This window comes from Papilio polytes, unplaced genomic scaffold (assembly GCF_000836215.1).
Source record: "Papilio polytes unplaced genomic scaffold, Ppol_1.0 DF822622.1, whole genome shotgun sequence".
Taxonomy (NCBI): Eukaryota; Metazoa; Arthropoda; class Insecta; order Lepidoptera; family Papilionidae; genus Papilio; species Papilio polytes.
The window spans coordinates 600,055-624,617 of record NW_013526582.1 but is presented as its reverse complement, the minus strand read 5'-3'; the positions used below and the strand labels follow the sequence as shown (position 1 = coordinate 624,617).

Genomic DNA, 24,563 nt, shown 5'->3' with positions numbered 1-24,563 from the left:
TTAAAAACAAAATACTTGACAGATTAAAAATATAAGAAAATACTTGAATTTTGATATTTACGTCCACTGTATGTATATTGGGTCAATATAATATCCCCTATGACACTCCGCAGAAGACGAATCTAATGACACCTCATTCATCTAAATATGTCCAGTATTTTAAACTGTGGACTTTTACAATGGAATTTACATACAAACAAACTTACGCGCGAAAATCTTTCTTTATTAGTCGGTTTATACTGTACTTAATTTTTTTTTAAAACACGTGGAATTTAAATTAAAGTTTTCTATATTTTACGGTTTTTTTTCTCGACCCAATGTGCGTTTCAGTGGTAAAATGCAAACTTACAAAGGGATTAAATGAAGCGTGCATACCAACACCCTTTAGAGGGGCACGTGTTTGTGAACGAGTGGCTGAATGTAACAATAGCTTGTGCCTTTTTCAAAAAGAAGGAAAAACGTTTTAAAAATATAGTTGTTTAATATTCATTTTATAACAAAACATTTATGTAACAATATTTTGGTTAAAAACCGTTTTAAAATGTTTCTTAATTTTATAACTAACTACCTTATGTTTTTAAATTTTTAATAATTTTTATGTTTATTTGTTTCTGAACTGTGTGTCGCGTGGCTGAATGTAGTAAAAACTTTTGTCTTTTGTTATAATGGAGGCAAATGATTATAAAAATACGTTATTTTATCTATACGCATTTAAATTTATATGTTTATATTTATTTCTTATGTTGACGTATTTGTACGCAGTTAGTTCTCGTGATGCCGTGGCTGACGTGAAATGGACGGCATTCAGATGGAGCCCATCGGCAAATACAAAGCCGATAGAAACGGCTCGGCGAAAGGTAAATTATAAATCACTATAGTTCGTCTAAATAAAATAGATTAGTTTGATTAATGACTTATATGAAGCATCGAATTCAATTTGTATGAAAGTAAATGCCATACTTAATAGACAGGTATCGTAGTGACGAAACACGCAGCGAACAATTTTGAACTATCGATATTCGGTTTAGATAATTATCGAACTCAACTAAAATTATCATTTTCTTATTAACTAATTTATAGGACAATTCTAGTATTAATTATAGTGTAGAGAATTTAGCGATGACAAAAATAATAGCGAAATCCAATTCGATTACGTACGGCTGTAGTACTAATAAACATTTATTTACTCTTTTTATTTGTTATGGTCATTATTAATTTGTGAAAACAGTTTTTTTTTTAATTCATAAGTTATAAATCTATCGATTCCAACTTCTACGAGAATAAAAATCGAATATCGATAAGATACATGACTGATTTTACACAACCTATCCCTACTAAATTTGAAGCGAATTGTCAAACTAATCTAAATTATTTAGACACACTATATTGAGTTTCTTCCATGTTGTCAATTCTTTTTTTTATTTTTTTTTGTGATACTATGAAGTCAATCTTTAAAAGTAACCTTTCTTCTGGAAGAAGATAGGATTATGTTGGGAACCCACTAAAACCTCCTCGATGGGCAGCCTCTAGTAGAAGAGGATTCCGGAATCTCTGTGGAACTCGCCTGTTCCTATTCATTAGTTCGAGCTATGTTTCTATTGAGTAAAACGCAAGTTACGAAGTTTGGAAACGCATTTCTTAAATTTATTAAATCAGAAATACTAATGGTAACTTAGCTGGGCTCTTACTTAGTCAAAATTAAATTAACTTAGTATACATTAAGTAGTTGCTGGAAAATGCACTCTTGTCAATTTGTTTTATTAATTTTTTAAATGTATATTTTTATTTCCAGCCGCCGCTTGGCGAAACATGGTTGATCAGGATTTGGACGACGTGGCTTTTCTTGCGGGTGAGTTATAACATAGTTACTATTAATTATTACTTTATTATTTTACTAATATTATAAATGCGAAAGTTTAGATGGATGGATGGATGTTTGTTAGAGTTTGTAGCCTAAACGGCTGAACCGATTTCGATGATATTTGGTATAGATGTAGAGGATAGTCTGGAAGAACACACAGGCTACTCACTTTTGTTTTTTTAATTCCTCTCATACGAAGTGGCGGGGGAACGCTAGTACAAAATAAATCAACTGAAAGCATTTAACTATTGCAATTAAAAAGGTTTTGTGGCGCCATCTATTGCTATAATTATAGTTTAGATTGTTAGATGTATCGTTTTTAATTTTATTTACTTCTTTTCGTAATATACGCGTCGACACGCCTTAACACTACGAGTCCTTACGATGTACGGTTGGCATAATCTTATCTTACTAATCATACTAATATTATAAATGTGAAAGTTTAGATGGATGTATGTTTGTTAGAGTTTGTAGCCTAAACGGCTGAACGGATTTCGATGAAATTTGGCATAGATGTAGAGGATAATCTAAACCCATAGACTACTCAGTTTTTTAATTTCGCGCGAACGGAGTCGCGGGCATAAACTAGTATACTATAACTACATTCTTTAGACTGTAATTCCCAGACCCGGGCGGCCTCATAATAACATACAGAGAGTCCTCGTACTTACGGCATGTTAGGTTCTCGAGATCACTTCTGCCGTTTGGGGTACAAACTAGAGTTTGTAACATTGACTTTGACATGGATGTTTTTTAGAACAAACATCCATCTAAACTTTCGCATTTATAATATTATAGTTTGTAATAAGATAGATTAGTTTGATAAATGAGGCATATGAAGTTTCGAATTCAATTTGTATGAAGGTAAATGCCATACTTAATAGACAGGTATCGTAGTGACGAAACACGCAGCGAACAATTATGAACTATCGATATTCGGTTTAAATAATTATCAAACACAACTAAAATTATTATTTTCTTATTCACTAATTTAGAGGACAATTCTAATATTGTGTAGAGAATTTAGCGATGACAGAAATAATAGCGAAATCCAATTCGATTACGTACGGCTGTAGTAGTAATAAACATTTATTTACTCTCATTATTTGTTATGGTCATTATTAATTTGATAAAACAGTGTTTTTTTTTTTAAATTCATAAGTTATAACCATAAATCTATCGATTCCAATATCTATAAGAATAAAAATCGAATATCGATAAGATTCATGACTGAATTTACACAACTCATCCCTACTAAATGTGACATTAATAGTCAAACTAATCTGAATTATTTAGACACACTATCGTAAGATTCTTTTTATGCTGACGGTACTCTACGTAACGTAGAGGCGTGAGATGGAATGAGTACCTCATTAACGCGGTAATTAAAAAAAGGGCGAAAGGATCGCGTGCGTATTACTTTGTGAAATGCAGGAAAACTTTTTAATATTATTCAACGCAGTTGTTTTATAACGCTGTAAGAATATAGGTTTTTAATTCTGGTATTTTATCGTCTTATTCAGTTAAGTGGATATATAGCATGGGAAGGGAACATGGATTTGACGGCGTAGGAAACTCATGGAAAGGGGAAATTTTCTCTTTATGTGCGTCTTCTCCGTCGATCAAGGGTAGGCAACGCATACGCTATTGCAAATGTTTTTTTTTTATAATATAGGGTGGCAAACGAGCAAGCGGCCTGAATCCACCGAAATGGAAAGCGACCGCTGCCCATAAACATCCGCAGTTGCAGATGCGTTGCCTACCCTTAATTGACGGAGGATGAGACGCACATAAAGAGGACACTTCCCCTTCCTATGCATCTCTTCCACTGTCAAATCCACTTTTCCTTCCCATCCTTTCCTTCTAAGGAAATGGTAGAAAGGGAAAGGGACCAAAATTAGGCCTCCGGCACCACACTCATCAAACGAAACGCGGAATTGCTTCCACTTCACGCCTGTTTTCTGTGTGGTCGTGGTATTACACCGGGCGAGCCGACCAATTCGTGCGAAGATGTTAAAGCGGGCTCTACCACTTTAAATGTCTATGGGTACCGATCCCTTCGCCATTTGCTCGTTTGCCACCTTATGATATAAAAAAAAGACTTCGTATGAAATTCGCACTACTAGACTCCTATGTTGACTAGTTTTTGATTGAATCGTAATAGTTAATCTTAAATACTTTGTAAGCGCTGCTTAAAGCGCACACCCACACCTCTGACTAAACTATCGCATAACTTTTTAAGTCTCGGTTTGTTCAAGGAGTTTTTACACTTTTTAGGTCTCCAGCCATTAGAAAAGAAGAAGAATTTAAATTATTTAAATGTTCCTATGAGCTTATATTGAGGTTACACTACTCACACGATTTTTAGTTGAGCAACTAAACAGTTGGAGGCTTGAAACAATCGACAATCGCACAACATTTAGTTTAGTCAAATGTGTGCGCATGCTCCAAGTGTGGTCTTATCATTTGAGATGTACATATTTAAATGTTTCAATATTCGGCGTTCGTGGTTTATTGTAAAAAAATTATTAAATGCACTGTATCTCAATGTTAGCAATAGATGGCGTTGACGTCATTTTAAATCTCACTGATATTTAGTCTTCGGCTGTGAGCCAAATCACACTTATCTTTTCAATCTGGAGGTCACAAACTAAAGTGTATTCAAAAGAGTCTCAAATCTTATATGTAAGCATTTTTAAATAAGTCCAAGGTTTCTAAAGTGTTCTTAACATATGAGCCGTGTTGGACACAAACTAACTATCCATACTTATTAGCTTAAGGCTTAAGGGCTTCAGTTTTTTAACTTAAATGTATACCCCTCTGTCTCTCTAAGTGCCTCTCCATTAACGGAGTTTGCCCGTCAGCTCAGTGTACTTTTCCTGGTCTTGTGCCAAGCGAAATAGGTGTTCTACGCTGGCAATGTTCGTCCACTTCTTGATATTTCGCAACCGCGGTTTCTTTTTTCTTCCAGCGCGTCTTTTGCTTGCGACGTTATCTATCATAATTAGTTGAAGAAGGCCGTATTCTTCGGGTCGCAAAACATGGCCTAGATATAAAAGTATACTACACCGTACCAAAAAATAAACTCAAGCTTGTGCAGGTTACACACGTTAGGTTTTGTATCACCAGTACTAAGTCCTTGATTTATCTACCAACTCCAATCATCGCAATAACAATAGTGACGTATTTATACCGAATATATCGATCAAGTTTGCTATCTCTGTCTTCCAGATACGGACAAAGCGAGAGAAGCGAGGGAACTAGAGGCACCTGTAGCTGTTTGCTCGCAGCGTAAAGCGCTGTGTCTCACCGCATTAGTCTTTACAGCTATATTTGCTACTGCATTAATAGTCGTATACGCAAGTCCACAACCAGGTAAGAAAAAAAGATTTAGGGCCTGTCCCACCGAATTGTAAATTGTCTGATAACAACGTGTGAAATATGTGATGGAAATTTCGGATTTTGTTACCTTATCTGACAGTGACGTCATTCTGCTATTTGAGCCTCTATCAGTCAGTGGTGGGACAGGCAGGACAGGCCTTTAAACTTTCGTAAATAAACCATTAACTTGCCCTTGACCCATAGATTCAAAAAAATTATAGAGTTGGCATAGTTGACACTTCATTTGAGGCATTTTTATTTAAATTAACTGCTGATAGATGGCATTAAATAATATTTAAATGTTTACTATTTTATAACAAAAGATGGAGCTTATTATAATTTAGTAAAATGTTTTATTACATGTCAATACGCGAGACGGCATTAAACTTGACAACTGATGTTACCTTTCATAAAAAGTACCGGTGAAAAATTGTACACTATCTCGTCTATACTTTTAAAATGTCTGCCTTCATCTATATTAATATTATAAAGAGGAAAACTTTGATTGTAATGAAATAACTCAAAAACAATTAGGGCGATTTTGAAAATTCTTTAAACCATTAAAAAGGTATACCATTAAAAAGTTACCGGTATACCGGTAGTATACTCTTTGCGTAATTAGTCTTTGACTCCAAAAATCAACCAAAAAAATGGGACGCACCTGCAAGCAATCCCTTTCGGATAAAAAAAGAATTATCAAAATCGGTCCACTAGCGGCGGAGTTATGCCGTAACACACATGAAAAATCATACAGACGAATTGAGTACCTTCCCAAGGGAAGTCGGTCAAAAATACAATCAAGAATCTTTTTTTGGCCAAATGGGTCACTTGGTTTGTCAGACCCTATACCGAACACCCTGTAGTTAAAATATCATTTTTTTATTTACAGATTGTCCCTGCGCTGGCGGCACTCCCCTTATACCGGGACAACTTCCTACTGAACCGGAAACTAGTGTTGCATCTGCTAATAAGTAAGTGTAGTTAATTTTATGTGTATTTTGACGTGTACTATATTGTCTTTTTCATTGTACTTTCAATATAGTGTGTCTAAATAATTTAGATTAGTTTGACAAATCATTTCAAATTTAGTAGGGATGGGTTGTGTAATCAGTCATTAATGTTATCGATATTCGATTTTTATTCTTATAGAAATTAATAATGACCATAATGAGAGTAAATAAATGTTTATTACTACTACAGCCGTATGTAATCGAATTGGATTTCGCTATTATTTCTGTCATCGCTAAATTCATACTCTACACTATAATCAATACCAGAATTGTCTTCTAAATTAGTGAATAAAAAAAAATAATTTTAGTTGAGTTCGATATTTAAACCGAATATCGATAGTTCATAATTGTTAGCTGCGTGTATCGTCACTACGATACCTGTCTATTAAGTACGTCAGCCTTCATACAAATTGAATTCGATACTTCATATGCGTCATTTATCAAACTAATCTTATCTTATTTAAACAAACTATAATTTAATGTGTATTTTGACGTGAACTGTATTGTCTTTTTCACTGTACTTTCAATAGTTGTCGACATTTAAAAATATAGACTAGACAGTGAACATTCCACCGCTAACTTCTTTGACAGGTACTATGTTGTCAAATTCAGTGCCGTCTCATATAACAGTGGTAGTGCCCGCTTTAACATCTTAGCACTGCAGGGCTCGCCCCCAGTAATACCACGACCACACAGAAGACAAGCGTCAAATGGAAGCAATTCCGTGTACAGTCTGATGAGTGTGGTGCCGGAGGCCCAATTTAAGTCCCTTTCTCTGTACCATCCTTTTCTTATAAGGAGAGGTTGGGAAGAGGAAGTGGATTTGGCGGTGGAGGAGATGCATAGGAAGGGGAAATATCCTCTTTATGTGTGTCTCCTCCGTCGGATAAGGGTAAGCAACGCTGTAATTGCGGATGTCTATGGGCAATCGCTTCGCCATTTTGGCGGTTTCAGGTGGTCGCTTGCTCGTTTGCCATCTTATGTTATAAAAAAAAAATTCTAGGAATTTTTGAAATAACTTTGACACTTATCAAAGACATTAAAAAAATACATAGAGGAAACGTAGTTGGCTCAGTGGTTTGAGCACTTGACTTGTAATCTACAGGTCTTGGGTTCGAATCCTGCTGTACCTGTGATTATAGATTTTTTATATGTACATAATTTACCCGACATTCTTACGGTGAAGGAAAACATATTGCAACCTGCACATATCGGCGAAGAAATTCAAAGATATGTGTGAAGTCAACCAACCCGCAGTGCAGCGTGGTTGACTATGTCCTAATCACCCTAGTGTAGTCACCATAGTACCTTTCAAAGAAGTTACCGGTGAAAAAACATTCACTGTCAAGTCTATATATTTCTTAAATGTCTTTCATATGTCATATATCTAATACTAGCTTGCCGCGACTCCGTCCGCGTGGAAATAAAGTAGCCCATGTGTTCTTCCAGACTATAACTTTGAAATATGTTCAGCTGTTAAGGCTACAAACTCTAACCAACATCCATCTAAGATCTAAATTTAATCCCTTTCCCTTTCCACCCTATTAAGAGGAGAGGATGGGAAGAAAAAGCGGATTTTTTTTTATAACATTAAGTGGTAAACGAGCAAGCGAACACCCGAACCCGCCAAAATGGCAAAGCGACCGCTGCCCATAGACATCCGCAATTGCAGATGCGTTGCCTACTCTTATCCGACGGAGGAGACGCATATGAAGAGGATATTTCCCCTTTCTATGCATCTCCTCCACTGTCAAATCCACTTCCCCATCCCATCCTCTCCTTATGAGAAAAGGGTGGTAAGGAGTAAGGGATTTAAATTAGGCCTCCGGCACCACACTCATCAGACGAAACACGGAATTACTTCCACTTCACGCCTGTCTTCTGTGTGGTCGTGGTATTACTGGGGGCAAGCCCTGCAGTGCTAACATGTTAAAGCGGGCACTACCACTGTTAAAACCACTGTTTTGACGGTGGAGACGCATAGGAAGGGGAAATGTCCTCTTTTATGTGCGTCTCCGTCAATGAAGGGTAGGCAGCGCTGCAATTGCGGATGTTTATGTGCAGTCGCTTTCCATTTCAGTGGATTCAGGCCGCTTGCTCGTTTGCCACCTTATAGTATTAAAAAAATCTAAACTTTTGCATTTATAATATTAGTATAATTTCTATACAGCGAGTATAGAGATAGAATAGCATCTAATGGCGCGGTGTTTCCTTGGCGTGGAGTCCGACTTCCTACATTTATGATACCAAAGCATTACAGTCTCTGGCTACATCCAAATCTAACGACAGGAGAACTACGTGGTAAGGAAATTTTATTATTCACTACCTTTCGCCCGCGACTTCGCGTGGAATTAGAACAGAATTGAGTAGACTGTTATCCAGACAATTATCGAGATCTATTCAGCAGTTTAGGCTACAAACTAACAAACATCCATACATCTAAACTTTCGCATTTATGATATTAGTATTTGACCGACTTTCCACAAGGAGGTACTCAATTCGTCTGTATGTTTTTTTTTATATTAGAGAAAGGAGAGTATATAAGACTAGCTTTCGCCAGCGACTCCGTCCATGAAATAATATAAAACATAGCCTATGTTACTCACTGACAACGTAGTTTTCTAATGATGAAATAATTTTTGAAATCGGCCCAATAGTTTTTGAGTTCATTACAAACAAAGTTTTCCTCTTTATAATATTAGTTAAAAAAAGTGTAGGGAACGCAGTAATTGCGGATTTTTATTGACTATCGCTTCGCCATTTCGGCGAATTCAGGCAGCCGCTTGCTCGTGAGAAAATATTTAAGTGGGCTCTAACACTGTTTTAAAAATTATTTATGTTTTAACAGGTGAAGTCTCTATAGACTTTAGAGTGGACCGCGACACTGGTTTCTTAGTCCTTAATGTGAGAGATATGAATGTAACAGAGAGGGCATTGTTCAAAAGTGGAGGCTCGTTAGGACCAAAAATAGTGAAGACTTTAGACTACCCGCCGGCTGATCAAACATATATTGAGTTCAAAGTAAGTATTCGCAATTGTATAATGCTATCTCTATTTTTTTAAGGTGATTGAAAGAGACGGTAATATATCTATACTAATATAATCAAGGGTAAACACATACTTTGTGGCCTAAGATGTCAGCAATCACAGCATATTTTTAAATAATTCTTTCTTTAATAAAAACCCCTACAGTTACGTCACGCTTTAGGCTATATATTTTCACGCTATTAAGGTTAGGGGGGAAGTAATTGAAAAAAAAAGTTCTTGCGAGAAAGCGACCAACATTTAAAAAATATCTACGTGAGGTTATCACTTAAATTTAATTTTTACTTTTTGGGTTCAATAAAAAAAAAGATAAAAACATGTTCTGTCTACTGTTGTTACTGTTGTTGTTGTTATTTTTCTATGTATGCCGTGTAAACCTATAATTAGGACAAATTATCTGCATGTTACTTATTGTATTGTGTAAAAATGTATGTGTCATAATTTTATAAATAAAAATAAAATTATTTCTGTCATCGCTAAATTCTCTACATTACAATCAATACTAGAATTGTCCTCTAAATTAATTAATAAGAAAATAATAATTTTAGTTGAGTTCGATAATAATTTAAACCGAATATCGATAGTTCATAATTGTTCGCTGCGTGTTTCGTCACTACGATACCTGTCTATTAAGTACGTCAGTCTTCATACAAATTGAATTCGATACTTCATGCGTCATTTATCAAACTAATCTATCTTATTTAGACAAACTATAATTTGTTAGTTTAAATAATATTTTTGTTTCTTTTTAAAGGAAAAACTCCGACGCAAATACAACTACACTTTAAGTCTTCGTTACATCACAAAGTTAGGTAAAAGCGACAAACAGAGGGGTTTCTTTTTAACCGGAACACACAGACGGTAAGTCTTTTCATATATACACTAGTTGTTGCACGCGTCTCCGTCCGCACTGTCAAAAAAGTACGAACCAAGAAAAGCATATTTTTGTCTTACTATTTACGTGGAGACTGGGGAAAAATTTAGTTTGTTTACAAAGATACATGAAACATTAAAATACGGCCATAATCAAGTATAATTTTCAAGTCGGTGCCAACACTAGACAAAATTATCGCCTTTATAATATTAGTAAGTAATAAAATTATTAAAATAAGCTACTTGTCTTTGATTTTTTTTAATTACATGCGGAGATTAAAGTAAAATTTAGCTTGTTTATAAAGGTTGAAAAATTAAAATACGGCCATAATCAAGTATAACTTTCAAGTCGGTGCCACTAGACTATACCGGACTATGGCCGTTTTTAATGACCAATTTTATTCAAGTTTCCTATTTCTTATTTTACTTAATATCTAATATTATTCATTTTTATATTTTTTTTATTGTTTTTTCAGACGATGTGCGGTTTCTCGTTTTTGGCTGACGCACGCTCGTTCAGCTTTCCCTTGTTTAGATGAACCTCATTTGAGAGCGACATTTAAACTCACAATTGTTAGAGATAGGTAATTTATTATCAAAATTACTAAATAAATACATTATCTATACTAATATAATAAAGCGTAAACACACTACTTCGTGGCGTAGGATCACAGCATATTTTTGATTAATCCTATTTTTAATAAGTCCTACATTCACGACACGCTATTTAACTTAGGGGGTAAATAAATTGGAAAAAAACCGTTCATGTGGGAAAGAGACTATAAACTACAAGCTGCCAACATTAAGGAAGCAAAGTATTTGACAAGTAATTGAGTATTTGACAAATGTAAACAATATTTTTTTTTATTATTTCATGCGGATGAAGCCGCACGGTAACAGTTAGTTATTTATAAGTTTGTGATAATTATAATTTTTCAGGTTTCACGTATCTCTGACTAATATGCCGATAGTTGCAACAGAAGAGGCCGGTTTTTATTTAGGCCATAGATTGGTAAGATTTTTTAAACTTACAGATGTCAAAATGTCAATGAAATCTAAATAATTTCATCTCTTTTAAACTTCTTATATTAAGTTACTGATGTTTACTATTTTTTACTTATGGCTGGTGTCTTAACTACATCTAACCGTTCGATAGAGGTTTTAGTTCGATAAATTTATGAAATACGTTTTCGAATTACGTAACATGAGTTTTATTCCGTTGGAACTTGTCAATCTAACACTAATGATAAAATAAATGGTAACTTCAGAAACCCAGCATTAGCGATTCTTTAATATTGAGTTGACCTAAGTTTTAACCGAGTTATATTCAAGTTACACAGTCCGGAAACGAACATGAAGTTATCGATCTTAACACTAAAGAATTGTTAAATGTAGTTGAGAAACCGCCCTTTAGTAACTTTTGCAATTTTGACGTTTTAATTTATCTAAAGAAACCATGTTTATTTTGATTACCAATTAATACATAGCTATAGATTTACTAATTTTATCCACAAAACTGGAATTCGAACCCTTTTTTTCTCGCTGGGAAAATGCCTTTACGCATCCCAATATCCCCATATGTGGGACTCGATAGCCAAAAGAACATACGTGGCCGGAATACCCACTTACCCAGCGGTGTTCCTCCTGTCCGATATCTGGGTTATGGGAACACATTCGAACCCTAGACTGTTAACTGGGTTATCCAACAGTTACAAGACGAATTCTCTCTTTCCCCGCCGATGCCACCACACATGATGTCATTGGCGGTATGCCGCCTGCAGCGACGAGCGGCTCCAATCAATGCCACCGATGACACGGAGTCAGATGTGCCAACTGAGATCAGCCTGTACAGTGACCAGGAAACAGTTCTTGATGAGTCTGGGTAAGTATCTTTAAGGCGCCATTATCTTTCTCCTTATCCTACTTCCGTAGGCGGAACAGGTTGTTGTCCTCCATAACTCTACCATACGTCATCTCAGTGATCACTCCCTTCATCATGTCACCTTTCACACAATCTATCTCTTTCTATGTCTACCGCTACCGGTGTACCACACTCATAACTAACGTTGTCTTTGTAACATGCGATTCATCCCTCATAACATGCCTATACCACTCTAACCTTTTACACTAAAACATCATAATTTGGATACATCAAGTATCTATCCAAATTAAAAATGAGAGCTAAAAAACCATTATTTTCAATATTTTTTGAAATTATCTTCCACTGAAAAGCTTAATAAAAAAAATCGTTATGGAACTTGACTGGCAGATTTTTTTTAAAACACGGCCGTTTTCATAACTCTCCAAAAATGTACAATAACTAGGTATTTATTAAAGAAATCAAGCGGTAACTCGTACTAGAAACTAAGTTACGGTTAGTTTAAAAAACTCCCATTTAACTAACTAATATGATTTTTAAATCTTCCTGAGATTTTAAATCTTCGAATATTCCTTGTCAAAATATCAATTGTTATTGTAGGCCTCTTCTGGATTGGGTGCAAAGAACTATCCAACTCTTCGCATATGAACTGAATACTTCATATCCACTGCCTAAGTTCGGTAAGTCTAACATGAGAGACCTTTACATAGCGACGTAACGTAAATGTAACGTAAACATTGTTTTAACGCAACGCTTACAAGATCTTAATATCGTCAAAAAGAGAGGACAAAGCCGAAACCGAACTTTCGGCCTTGTCCTCTTTTTGCCGAAACTGAAAGCAACCTTTCGGCCTTGTCCTCTCTTTTTTGCCGAAACAGAAACCGAACTTTCGGCCTTATCCTCTTTTTGCCGAAACTGAAAGCAACCTTTCGGCCTTGTCCTCTCTTTTTTGCCGAAACAGAAACCGAACTTTCGGCCTTGTTTTGCTTTTCGGTCGAAACAGAAACTTACGACACATAATCAACGGATAAACGCGGAGTAGACTAAACTACTGAAGCGATTTCGATGAAATTCGGCACAGATGTAGAGGATAGTTTGGAATAACACATAGACTATTTACTTTTGTTTTTTTAATTCCACGCGGACCGAGTCGCGGGCGAAAACTAGTAAATTATATTGTCAACTGAGATCTTATGAAATCTTGCACGTTGCGTTAAGAAATTAGTTTCCTTGGAGTAATAAATTAATAGTTATTTTTTTTTTAATTTCAACAGATATAGTCGTGGTCGATGGAAGCAACCCCTATTCTGAGGGATGGGGTTTAATTATTCTAGATCCAATCACGCTCACTGACACTAAAGTTATTGCTAAGTTAATAGCACAACAAGTAAGTTACAAATGATTTCATTTATTTTTTTAATCTAAAAATTTCCTTTTTTGTAATGTTTTCGACTGTCATTTAATTTTGTATTCTCCCACAGAGTGATATAGTAGTATTAGTTAATAGGGGTTTTGTCTGTAGTTGAACTCAGAGTCTTTAATGTTGGATTTCTGAAGTGTCCATTTATTATGTGATTACCTAGTGATTAGTGTTAAGTTTCAATGGATTATGATTCAATTAACATAGTTTGGAACCTCATTTAATAATTTGTCAAACTGTAAGCACTATCGAAAAAAAAATAGATTGGAAACCGGACATAAGTGTCCTTTTAGTCACCATGTGACTCTGCTTTTTTATATTATAAGGTGGCAAATTAGCAAGCGGCTCCCTGAATCCGCCGAAATGGCGAAGCGACAGCCCATAGACATTCGCAATAGCGGATGCGATTTCCTCTTGCTATGCGTCTCCTCTAGCGTCAAATCCACGTTCCGTTCCTATCCTTTTCGTATAAAAGAAGGGAGGGAAGGAAAAGGGACCTCCTTAGCCTTAGTCTTACTTAGCCTCCTCCGGCACTCTTATCCGAGTGTACGCGGAATTACTTCCACTTCCCGCCAGTTGTGCGAATGTCAAAGCCGGCTGCACTACTGTTGTATGTGGCAGTGGTTCGGCGGGCTTGTGTCCCCTCGCTGGTGGAGTTCTCAGTGGCTGATGGAGGCGCTGACGTCAGTGCTGAGCGAGAAAGCAACACCGCTGAGTGACGCGACCGCTGAGAGGGAAGAGGACGCACTGCTTTTAGATCATGTGTTACCTGCGCTTAGGTAAGTCTTGTATTGCTTATACATGCTTCATATAAAGAGATTAAACTAGTACACTTTTGTGGTCAGTTTAAGCGGTATAAGGGCCCTTGGCTTAGTTTCTACAACGCCCCCTTTCTTAGCATTTTTGGGAAGGATGCATAAAAAGTATAGTGTGTCAACATTTTGTCTTGCGCCCTGGGCGGCTCAACTGTGCTACCCTAGCCAGCCCTATATTTATATGTTTTATTTCGTATATTGTTAAGTTAAATTAGACAAAGCTTTAATCTATTTATCAATATTCTAAAGTCTAAAGGCCATATTTGATGGTAAATAAAAACGGCCATACACGGGTATAGTTAACTCATAACACTTTGTATTTGTGTTTTAATATGTTTTGAATATATATTTTATTATATTCCTTACAGATTGGATTCGAGCTATTCAGTACGTGCGGTCGCGACTCCGAGATTAGAGCGAGCCGATATTGAATCGACGGCTGAAGAATTATCACTACACAAGGTATAAATTAAGATAATTTTTAGAAAATTCTACTGGAATATAGTATTTAAGACTATTCTATGATTTTAATGATGTCATTAAAATTGGTATTCTATTAGTTTAATGGTGTCATTAAAATTGACATATTGTTATTTTAACGATTTCATATTGATTCAAGATGGATATTCTGATATTTCAATGATTTCATTAAAATGGACATTCTGATATTTTAATGATTTCATTAAAATAAACATTTTTGTATTTCAATTAAATTATAATTTTGATGTTTTTCTGTGTCATTCGATATCTACCTTTCTTTTAAGTGATATATTGTAAAATTAGCCTAAATTATTGATTTTTAATGAAATGTGTGGGGAAATAGGGTGCAGCGATAGTGAGTATGGCGATAGAGGCGGCGGGCGAGGCGGCGGGCCGCGCGGCGCTCGCCAGCCTGCTCACTGAACATCGCTTCTCCAGCACTGACGCTAGGTATAGCATGCACTATAGTTTAATCTGTGTTTACTAGCTGTTCCCGCGCGGCTGCATCCGCATATTTATTTATTTTATCGTTAACATTTGTAAATGTCAAAATTCAAATGCAGAATTGACAAAGGTTTTTGACATTGGATAACAATTTCAGTAGTTTGATCACTTTACTTGTAATCTACGGGTCTTGGGTTCGAATTCTGTACCTGTGATTTTCGAACTTTCATATGTACATATTTTTATTAATCTGCAGTGCAGCGTGGTTTGATTATGGCCTGGTCACACTTTTTTATGGGCTATTCATACTTTTTTAATAGCCGAGTTACACTTTTTTATGGCCTAGTCATACTTTTATTATGGCCTAATCCCTAACTTAGGGTAGGCTCCCCCTTAGTGGGGACCTATAGCTGGTGATGATGATTTAATGGTATCTACAGGGACCTCTGGCGAGCGTTACAAAGGAATGGTACAGAAGACACTCCGGCGCACGCGTGGGACGGCTGGTGTGACAAAGCTGGATATCCTTTATTATCCACGAGGATATCAGGACCTGATGTTATTATAAGACAAGAACGGTAACTATCTTTTTTTCGCCGAATTGGCGAAAACCACATAGACATACGTAATTGCAAATGCGTTGCCTTAATTGACGGAGACGCACATAAATGATATTTCTTATGATAAATAGTATAGAATGTAGCCTACGTTACTTACGCATAATATAGCTTTTTTGTGAAAGAATTTTTGAAATTGGCCATTAGTTTTTGAGTTATATCAATACAAACAAATCTTTATGGTAAGTAGCTTTCGCCCGCGACTCCGTCCGCATGGGATTAAAAAAAAAAACAAAAGTAGCCTATGTGTTCTTCCAGACTATCCCCTATACTAATTTTCATCGAAATCCGTTAAGCCGTTTAGGCTACAAACTGCAACAAACATCCATCGATCCATCCATCCATCTAAACTTTCGCATTTATAATATTACTAAGAAGTAAGATTTTAGTGTAGATAGCATATAGATAAATAAATGTAACTATTTTGAATAATGTACCTAATAATATCCCTTACTTTACCTTATCCACGTTCGAAGACCAATAACCTTTTCAACCCTATATAACCCTCGGGTTCCATTGCGTTAATACAAAAAATTCTTACGACAAATGGTCTTACTAGTGACTATTAAATTGCCTTTTGTCCGCGACTTCGTCTATACACTTCACCTGGTTACAGATTCGTGATGAGCGCTGAGCCACCAGACCCGGAGCCTGTGATGATGAACAGCCTCTTAACAATGGAGCTCAGAGCTGATCTAGATGAATTGTTCTATGAACCTGGTAAGCTTAGGCATTTATTTAATTACTAGCTGTTACCCTCGACGTTGTCCACGTAAAATTAAAAATTAGTAATAAAATGAAGGTAAAAGTCCAGTAGTTTTTAAGTTATTCCAATACACGCAAAAATACAAATCCTTTATTATATTAATATATGTAACTAACTTCATTAACTTGAAACCTGGTAAAAACTTAGTATTTTGTAGATTTCAAGTTATTATAATTTCCCTTTCTAATAGTGAAAGAATTTTTGAAAAAATCCCCTTTAGTTTTTGAGTTTATACTTTACGTATAAAAAATAAACTGATCCTCTTTTTAATAAGAAAATCTATATAACTTCACCCTTCTTTAACAAAATAGTAAAATATGCACCAAATAGTATTAAACAATTTTGATACTTTGAGAATTAAAAAAATATTTTTTTCCTTCACAGAAAACTTCACGGAGATAATAGAAGAGGATATAAACGCAACAACAACAACACCACAACCGACAACAACAACAAAACGAACAACAATAAAGACAACAAAAGCCCCACCTTTACCTAAATGGGTTATTCCTGTTACATTCTCAGTCGGGCCAATAGAAAGTAACGATGAGGAAAATATAACAAGAGTATGGAAAAATACAACTGAAAGCATCCATAATGGAACTTGGTAAGTTGGTTTCTACTAAAATAAAAAAAAAACATCATATAGTTACATAAACTGTACTGCGAAGAGGATGGATTTTTTGGTACAACGGACAAACCCAAAAACTACTGGGACGATTTCAAAACATCTCTCACCATTATAAAGATATTATTATAGAGATCAGCGACTGATGTCTATACTAATGTTATAAAGATAATAGATTTGTATTTTTGTGTATATTAAAGTAACTCAAAAACTACTGGGACGATTTTAAAATTATTTTCACCGTTAGAAAGATATAAACAGCAGTGACGGATGTCTATGCTAATATTATAAAGAGGAAAGATTTGTATTTTGGTATCTATTGAAATAACTCAAAAACTACTTGGGCGATTTTAAAAAACTCTTCACCATTAGAAAGTTACATTGCCTCTGATTGATATACGATATGTTTATTCTTAGATTTTATTTGTATTTTGATTTTTTTTACAATTAAAAAAAATAAAAAGTTATTTCGCTTTATTTTCAGGTATGAAGTAAATAATGACACGAAAATTCATCGGACTTCTCGTTGGGCGGAAAATGTAACACATTTAATATGGATGAATGAAACTGAAAGTAAGTAAATAAGAATTTATAAACGTCAATTATTAGTACATTTACCTTAAATACAATATACAAATATTACAATACGTCAAGAACTGCATGCCGAAGGCCTAGATTGAATCTCTTTGCTTCCCACCCTTTTATTATAAGTTTAAGGGAAGGGAAAGTAGGTTTTATAGTGGAGGAGACTTATAGGAAGGGGAAATATTATCTTTATGTAAGTCTCTTCCTCCGTCAATTAAGGGGAGGGAATGCATAATTGCAAATGTCTATGAGCAGCGGTCGTTTTTCCCTTTCGACGATTTTGGTGGCCGCTAATTCGTTTGTTACATTACATTATAAAAAAGTGGTGCATTACCTAAAGTAGTACTTCAATACGTCAATAAATAGTGCATTTACCTTGAGTAGTACTTCAATACGTGAATAAATAGTGCATTTACTTTGAGTAGTACTTCAATACGTGAATAAATAGTGCATTTACCTTGAGTAGTACTTCAATACGTCAATAAATAGTGCATATACCTTAAGTAGTACTTCAATACGTCAATAAATAGTGCATTTACCTTGAGTAGTACTTCAATACGTGAATAAATAGTGCATTTACCTTGAGTAGTACTTCAATACGTCAATAAATAGTGCATTTACTTTGAGTAGTACTTCAATACGTCAATAAATAGTGCATTTACCTTGAGTAGTACTTCAATACGTCAATAAATAGTGCATTTACCTTAAATGGTCCTACGCTACGTCAATAACTGGTACATTTACCTTATTCCAGTGGTAATACCAGATTTGGGCAAACACAAGTGGGTGAGGTACAATGTGGGAGCGAGAGGGCTATACAGAGTCGCTCCGCAAGATCATGCTGAAGGAGAGGTTTGTCTATACTAATGTTATAAGTATTATTATCTGAAAGTGTGTTGAGTGTGGTGCCAGAGGCTTAATATCCCTTTTCATTCCAATCACTTTCTTATACGGAAAGGTTGGGAAGGGAAACGGGATTTGACGGTGGAGACGCATAGGAAGGGGAAATATTCTGTTTATGTGCGTCTCCTCCATCGATTAAGAGTAGGCAATGCATCTGCAATTGTAGATCGCTTCGCTTTCTTGGCGAATTCAAGTGGCCGCACGCTCGTTTGCCACCTTGTATTATAAAAAAAAAGTTAGAGTTAATATGAACTTCCCATAAATGTTCGCCTTGTTGTCTAATTAACGTTTTTTTCTACTAATAACCAGTTTATTTTCCAGTCAGCAGAAATACTAGCTCAGCGTGCAGCTGAATTATATGATAATGGAATACCAGCGGAGAGAGCTCTATTATTAGACGATGCATTTATATTGAGTCGCGCTGGGAGATTGCCCGCCAGTAGGGCAATGGCGGCTGCTGGTAAGTTAAATGATTTCAGGAATTAGGAGGAACAGACGTAGAAAGAGACGTATTGTGTGAAAGAGATGAAGGAAGTGACTGAGATGACGTATGATAGAGTTTTCGCGGATAAAAATCTGTTGCTCCCAACGGGAATAGGACAAAAAAGATGATGGTTCTAGCGCGTCTCAGTACGGAGCAGCACTGGGCGCCATGGCGGGTGGTGCTCACCCACCTCTCCTGGTGGAAGGAGCTGCTGCGTCTGTCAGCCTCCGCGCCTCATCTCAACAGACTGCTCAGTCAGCTGCACCACGTGGAAGTGTACTCCCAGCAACAGATAGAAGCAGCTGGTTTGAGTGAGGATCAACTGTGAGTGGGATAATATTTTATTTATCACATTAAGTCTGTATTCTATTAATTTTGTCACAACAAAACTGAAAAGTGATTTAATCATTGTTAAATCAATTCTACAAATTATTTTTGACATGTTAAAAATGAACACAGCTTATTGCAATTTTATCCAATAAATAAAAAACACATCTTACCTTAGTCACTAGAGAAACCGCAACAATAATTCTACATTTAGGTCGCTCGTCTCTAATCCAATAGTGTTCCGCCATTTAAGTCGGTATTCTGTAACCCATCAGTATTCTTCCATTAAAGTCGGTATTCTATAATCTAGCTGTATTCCACCATTTAAGTCGGGATTCTATAACCCATCAGTATTCCACCATTTAAGTCGGGATTCTATAACTCATGAGTATTGTTATTTCAAGGTATTCTATAGGACTATTCTCTTCCTCAGTTGGCTGAGTGGTGCTCTTCTCATGGCGGGAGTGGAGTGGGAGAATGAGAACATAACTAACCAAGCTTTAGAACTCTTTGACGCTTGGTTTGAAAACAATGAAACTATACCGGAGATATATCAAGAAGTAAGTATTTATATCTACTAATTTAACAATTTTATAGTTTATACTTACTGGCGTCAGTTATTGTTCACATTATACCAGATTGCCAGTCCAGTTATTACTAATTACGGAAGTTAATAGACTATCACTCATGTGAACAGTGCATCATTCTCAGTTCAAACTTGGTCAGTATAGTGAGACAGTTGCGACCGCCAGATATAGATAGTATGGACTTACTGATGCCAGTTAGCGTTCACACTGAGCCAGTCAATATACGGTCCAGTTATTTAGTGTAATGCGCGGTTAACAGACCTGTACAGTTGGTCAGAAGCGCTCTGATTGGATGGTCAATTGACTGACTGGAAACTAAAAGGCGTCAATTAGCGTCGCTTGCAGTCGCAACTGGCCAACTGTACTGACGGTACTACTAAATACTGGCCAAGTGTGAACCGGGCAATACTAACTAACTGTACTTGACTAGTGTTAATCGGACTCTAGTAACCTACTGTACTGGCCAAGTATGAACCGGACAATGCTACCAACTGTACTTGCCTAGTGTTAATCGGGCTCTAGTACCATACTGTACGGGCCAAATATGAACCGGGAAATACTACCAACTGTACTGGGCTGGTGTTAACCGGGTACTACCAACCAAGTGCACTTGCCTAGTTTTAACCGGGCACTACTAAACAATTGTATTGGCCAAGTTTGATCCAGTCATTACTAACCAACTGTGATCTGGTCACTACTAACCAACTGCGATCTAGTCACGACTAACCAACTGTACTGGCCAAGCGTGAACTTGGTACTACTAACTGTACTGGCTACGTGTGAACCGGACACTACTTATCTTCCATAGTAGCCAAGTGTCATATGGGCACTACTTACCAACTGCACTGGCTAAGTGTAAACCGCGCATTTACTCCAGGCAGCGCTAGTAGCGGGGGTGAGGTCGCGGGGCGCGGCCGCGTGGCATCGAGTATGGAAGGAACTCCTCACTCAGACCTCTCACTCTGTCCGCGCTACGAATTTGCTGCCAGCGCTGGCTGCGGCGGCTGACGACTGGCTTTTCTATAGGTAAGATTGGTAGAACATGATAGTAGAGCATTGTAATGTGTTTGGTATTTAGGCACTAAATGTTTTGTTATTGATAGGGGATTAGGTTTCAAGGCTCCCATGAAATGTAATTTAATTAATATGAAAAAAAGCATTTATGTACTGTGGAACAGTACCATAATCTATATCTATCTTCTATACATATAATAAAATTGAAGTGTCTATTTGTACTGTCAAAAGAAAAATTACAGATTTCGGGGAAGTTGTGTATTTTCGTTGGTAATAACGAAAATCGCACTTAAAAATATTTTGTCTGTCCGTAAGCATTTGTTCCGGGTAATCTCCGAAACGGCTGGACCGATTTCGACCGGACTTTCACTGAAGGGTAGCTCACATAGAGGAGCATGTTATAGGCTACTTTTTTTTAATTCCGCGCTGTCAAAATGACGACCGGACCACTATGTCTGAAACTGGAGGAGCGATTTGGATGGGACTTTGATTGGAAGGTCGCTGGTAACAAGTAGATGCACACGAGAAACAGACACTTTAATTTTATTATACATACTAGTCTATTTTTTCTTTAATAATTTCTTTCCCTTTTTTTAAATTTATTTATTTAAAAAGTACATACAAATTCTACATATAAATAAATTCGCCAAACTGCCAAAAACAGTTTATTGGCGAAAGATGACATCCCTTAATCTATCTGGTACACTATACTTTACTAAATATTAAATAAATTTAATTAACTCTCATGATAACCTTAATTTACTAAAAAAAAAACAATTTAATAAACTTATACTAAATACTCTAGAAGATAGAAGATGTGGAAAGCACGGAATCAACTAGTTCTGTATATTCCTAGGTTTGCATTCACGGTACTATCAAGCGAAGCAGAACGAGGTCGTGATTGGAAGACGTGGGCGAGCGCGCTCTGCGCCGGCGCCTGCAAGTAAGTGTAACCAGTGGTAGAGCCCGCTTTTTATATAAAACGTGCAAACGGCCTGAATCCGCCAAAATGGCGAAGCGACTGCCCATAAACCCTAAGTCGACGGAGACGCACATAAAGAGGATATTTCCCCTATGCGTCTTCTCCAACATCAAATCCACTTTCCCATCCAATCCTTTCTTTATAAGAGGGTGGAACGGGAAAGGGACTAAAATTAGGCCTCCGGCACCACACTCATCAATACGCGGAATTGCTTCCATTTCACACCTGTCTTCTATGTGGTCGTGGTATTGCTGAGAGCCCTGTAGTGCGAAGATGTTAAAGAGGGCTAAACTTACACTAATAAAATACCTTATCAACTAACATAACTATATAACTAATAAAGAAACAACATTTAAGTTTCTATTTTATCGTCTTTTAATAATATACCATACCTCTAAGGTCGCTTTTCAAATAATAGACAACATTCATTCAACCCATAGACAATCGTTTAGAAACCGTTTTTAAAATAAAATGTTAATTTCTTTACAAATATAGTAAATATCGCTTAAAATGGCGGTTGAAACAAATATTCCTTTTACCCGTGGATATTATATTAGTATAGCCGCAGGGGAACAGTTAGCATTGCTATGCTCTATGTATAGATGGCGCGGCGCGGCGGGCGTGTGGCGCGTGGTGTCGGCGGGCGCGCTGCCCCCCGCCGCGCTGCTCGCCGCCGCGCGCTGTCTGCACCTCCCCACAGACTACTGGCGGGTGAGTACACTTCAAGAAACACGCAGTGACACACTTACAGAATTCTTCAAATTGCCATACACCTGTCATCAACATCATCTTCCTACTCCCGTAAGGCGCAAAAGGTTTTTGTCCTCCATAACTATATCATACGTCATCTCAGTCATCACTCCCTTCATCATCTCTCCTTCCACGCAGTCCATCTCTTTCTATGTCTACCTCTACCGATGTACCACACTCATAACTAACGTTCTCCTTGTTACGCGATTCATCCCTCATAACATGCCCCCATTCTAACCTTTTACACCTTACCTTCTCTATCTTCCATACATCTCTATCAGCCATAATCCACTCCCTTAAGAATATCCTCTTACAGAATTATTAAAATTAAATTATTTTCAAGTATATATACTAATATTATAAACGAGCTTACTCTCGCGACTCCGTCTGCATGGAATTAAAAAAGTGAGTAGCCTATGTGTTCTTCCAGACTATCCTCTACATATACCAAATATCATCAGGATCCCTTCAGCCGTTTATGCTACAAACTCTAACAAACATCCATCTAAACTTTCGCATTTATAATATTAGTAAGATGTGTGATATAACAATATCAGAGTTAACCCTTAAATGCATGATTTTTACCCTAAATTGCAACGAGTAGTAAATTGAATTGATCAAGGGAAAAATAAAGAAAAAAATTTTTTTTTTTAAATCTATTGGTTAAAGAAGAGAAGTTGCATGCATCATTATGCATCATTTATCAGTGGTAGAGCCCGCTTTAACATCTTCGCACTGCAGGGTCGGTTCGCCCCCAGTAATACCACTACCACACAGAAAACAGGGTGAAGTGGAAGCAATTCCGCGTACAGTCTGATGAATGTGGCGTCGGAGGCTTAATTTAGGTCCCTTTCCCTTTTCACCCTTTTCTTAAGAGGAAAGGGTGGGAAGAAAAAGTGGATTTGACGTGGAGGAGACGCATAGGAAGGGGAAATGTCCTCTTTATGTGCATCTCCGTCAATGAAGGGTAGGCAGCGCTGCAATTGCGGATGTCTTTGTGCAGCGGTCGCTTTACATTTCGGTGGATTCAGGCCGCTTGCTCGTTTGCCATCTTCTATTATAAAAAATGCATTTAAGGGTTAAAACAAGTGTTTAACTAAAGAATGTCTCACTTCTGTGGTTAAGATACTGTTTTATTGTAGTTTAAAGAGTTATTTGGCGAAGAGCGAGGTGCTGCAGCAGCACTGGATACGATAGCTCTGAACGCGGCCTGGGTGCCGAAAGCTGATGCTGACCTTCTTAGATATTTCAAGGCTGTTAAACGATAAACGTTCGGAAATAAACAGCAAAAAACAGACGAATTGGGTACCTTCTTCTTTTGGGATATCGGTCAAAAAGACCATATATATTTTAAAGCGCCAATAGCCTAATGGTTCCAATAACCATCTTGTTGAGGGTTTGAATCCCGCCATTCGACTATCCATATCCTAGCACAAGTATAAATCTTAGTTGGAATGGTTCAATAAATATTAGTAAATTAACAAAAATCTACTAATATTTTATAAAAAAAAATAGGTAATGCATATGCCAGTAACTGGTATAGTTAGATACTGGCACGTTATAGCTATAGTCTTATACGAATAGTAACTAATGGTGATGATGTCCTCCACGACGGTATCTTTGTATCTCTGAGACTGTGTTCGAAAATAATAATAGTAACTATAGTTTGTCTAAATAAGATAGATAAGTTTGATAAATGACGCATGAAGTAT

The 24,563-nt window shown here is 36.6% G+C and overlaps 2 protein-coding genes across 2 annotated transcripts; both read left to right on the top strand.

Annotated features, from left to right (window-relative positions):
- The first annotated feature begins 712 nt into the window (after positions 1-712).
- LOC106105846 (leucyl-cystinyl aminopeptidase-like) lies at positions 713-15,790 on the top strand. Its single transcript, XM_013286302.1, has 16 exons — positions 713-857; positions 1,793-1,849; positions 5,093-5,236; positions 6,132-6,213; positions 8,423-8,553; positions 9,101-9,273; positions 10,052-10,158; positions 10,647-10,754; positions 11,110-11,182; positions 11,880-12,052; positions 12,650-12,729; positions 13,324-13,436; positions 14,091-14,248; positions 14,653-14,746; positions 15,108-15,214; positions 15,649-15,790. The coding sequence occupies exons 1-16, from the start codon at positions 794-796 to the stop codon at positions 15,788-15,790; spliced, it is 1,806 nt and encodes a 601-aa protein (XP_013141756.1). The 5' UTR covers positions 713-793.
- A 685-nt stretch (positions 15,791-16,475) lies between these two features.
- LOC106105845 (glutamyl aminopeptidase-like) lies at positions 16,476-24,563 on the top strand. The gene is made up of 11 exons (XM_013286301.1): positions 16,476-16,545; positions 16,976-17,198; positions 17,704-17,792; positions 18,559-18,656; positions 19,029-19,167; positions 19,329-19,515; positions 19,934-20,078; positions 20,983-21,131; positions 21,976-22,062; positions 22,704-22,812; positions 23,994-24,563. Exons 1-11 carry the CDS (start codon positions 16,482-16,484, stop codon positions 24,117-24,119), a joined length of 1,416 nt encoding a protein of 471 aa, XP_013141755.1. The 5' UTR covers positions 16,476-16,481; the 3' UTR covers positions 24,120-24,563.

Bases quoted from the DNA above. Each gene is read 5' to 3' on its own strand.
- LOC106105846 (XM_013286302.1), top strand. From the start codon at position 794: ATGGACGGCATTCAGATGGAGCCCATCGGCAAATACAAAGCCGATAGA. The intron at 11,183-11,879 runs GTAAGATTTTTT...GTTATCCAACAG, and splicing joins TTTATTTAGGCCATAGATTG to TTACAAGACGAATTCTCTCT. The intron at 14,249-14,652 runs GTAAGTCTTGTA...TATTCCTTACAG, and splicing joins CATGTGTTACCTGCGCTTAG to ATTGGATTCGAGCTATTCAG.
- LOC106105845 (XM_013286301.1), top strand. From the start codon at position 16,482: ATGATGAACAGCCTCTTAACAATGGAGCTCAGAGCTGATCTAGATGAA. The intron at 17,199-17,703 runs GTAAGTTGGTTT...CTTTATTTTCAG, and splicing joins AGCATCCATAATGGAACTTG to GTATGAAGTAAATAATGACA. The intron at 19,168-19,328 runs GTAAGTTAAATG...TGATGGTTCTAG, and splicing joins TAGGGCAATGGCGGCTGCTG to CGCGTCTCAGTACGGAGCAG.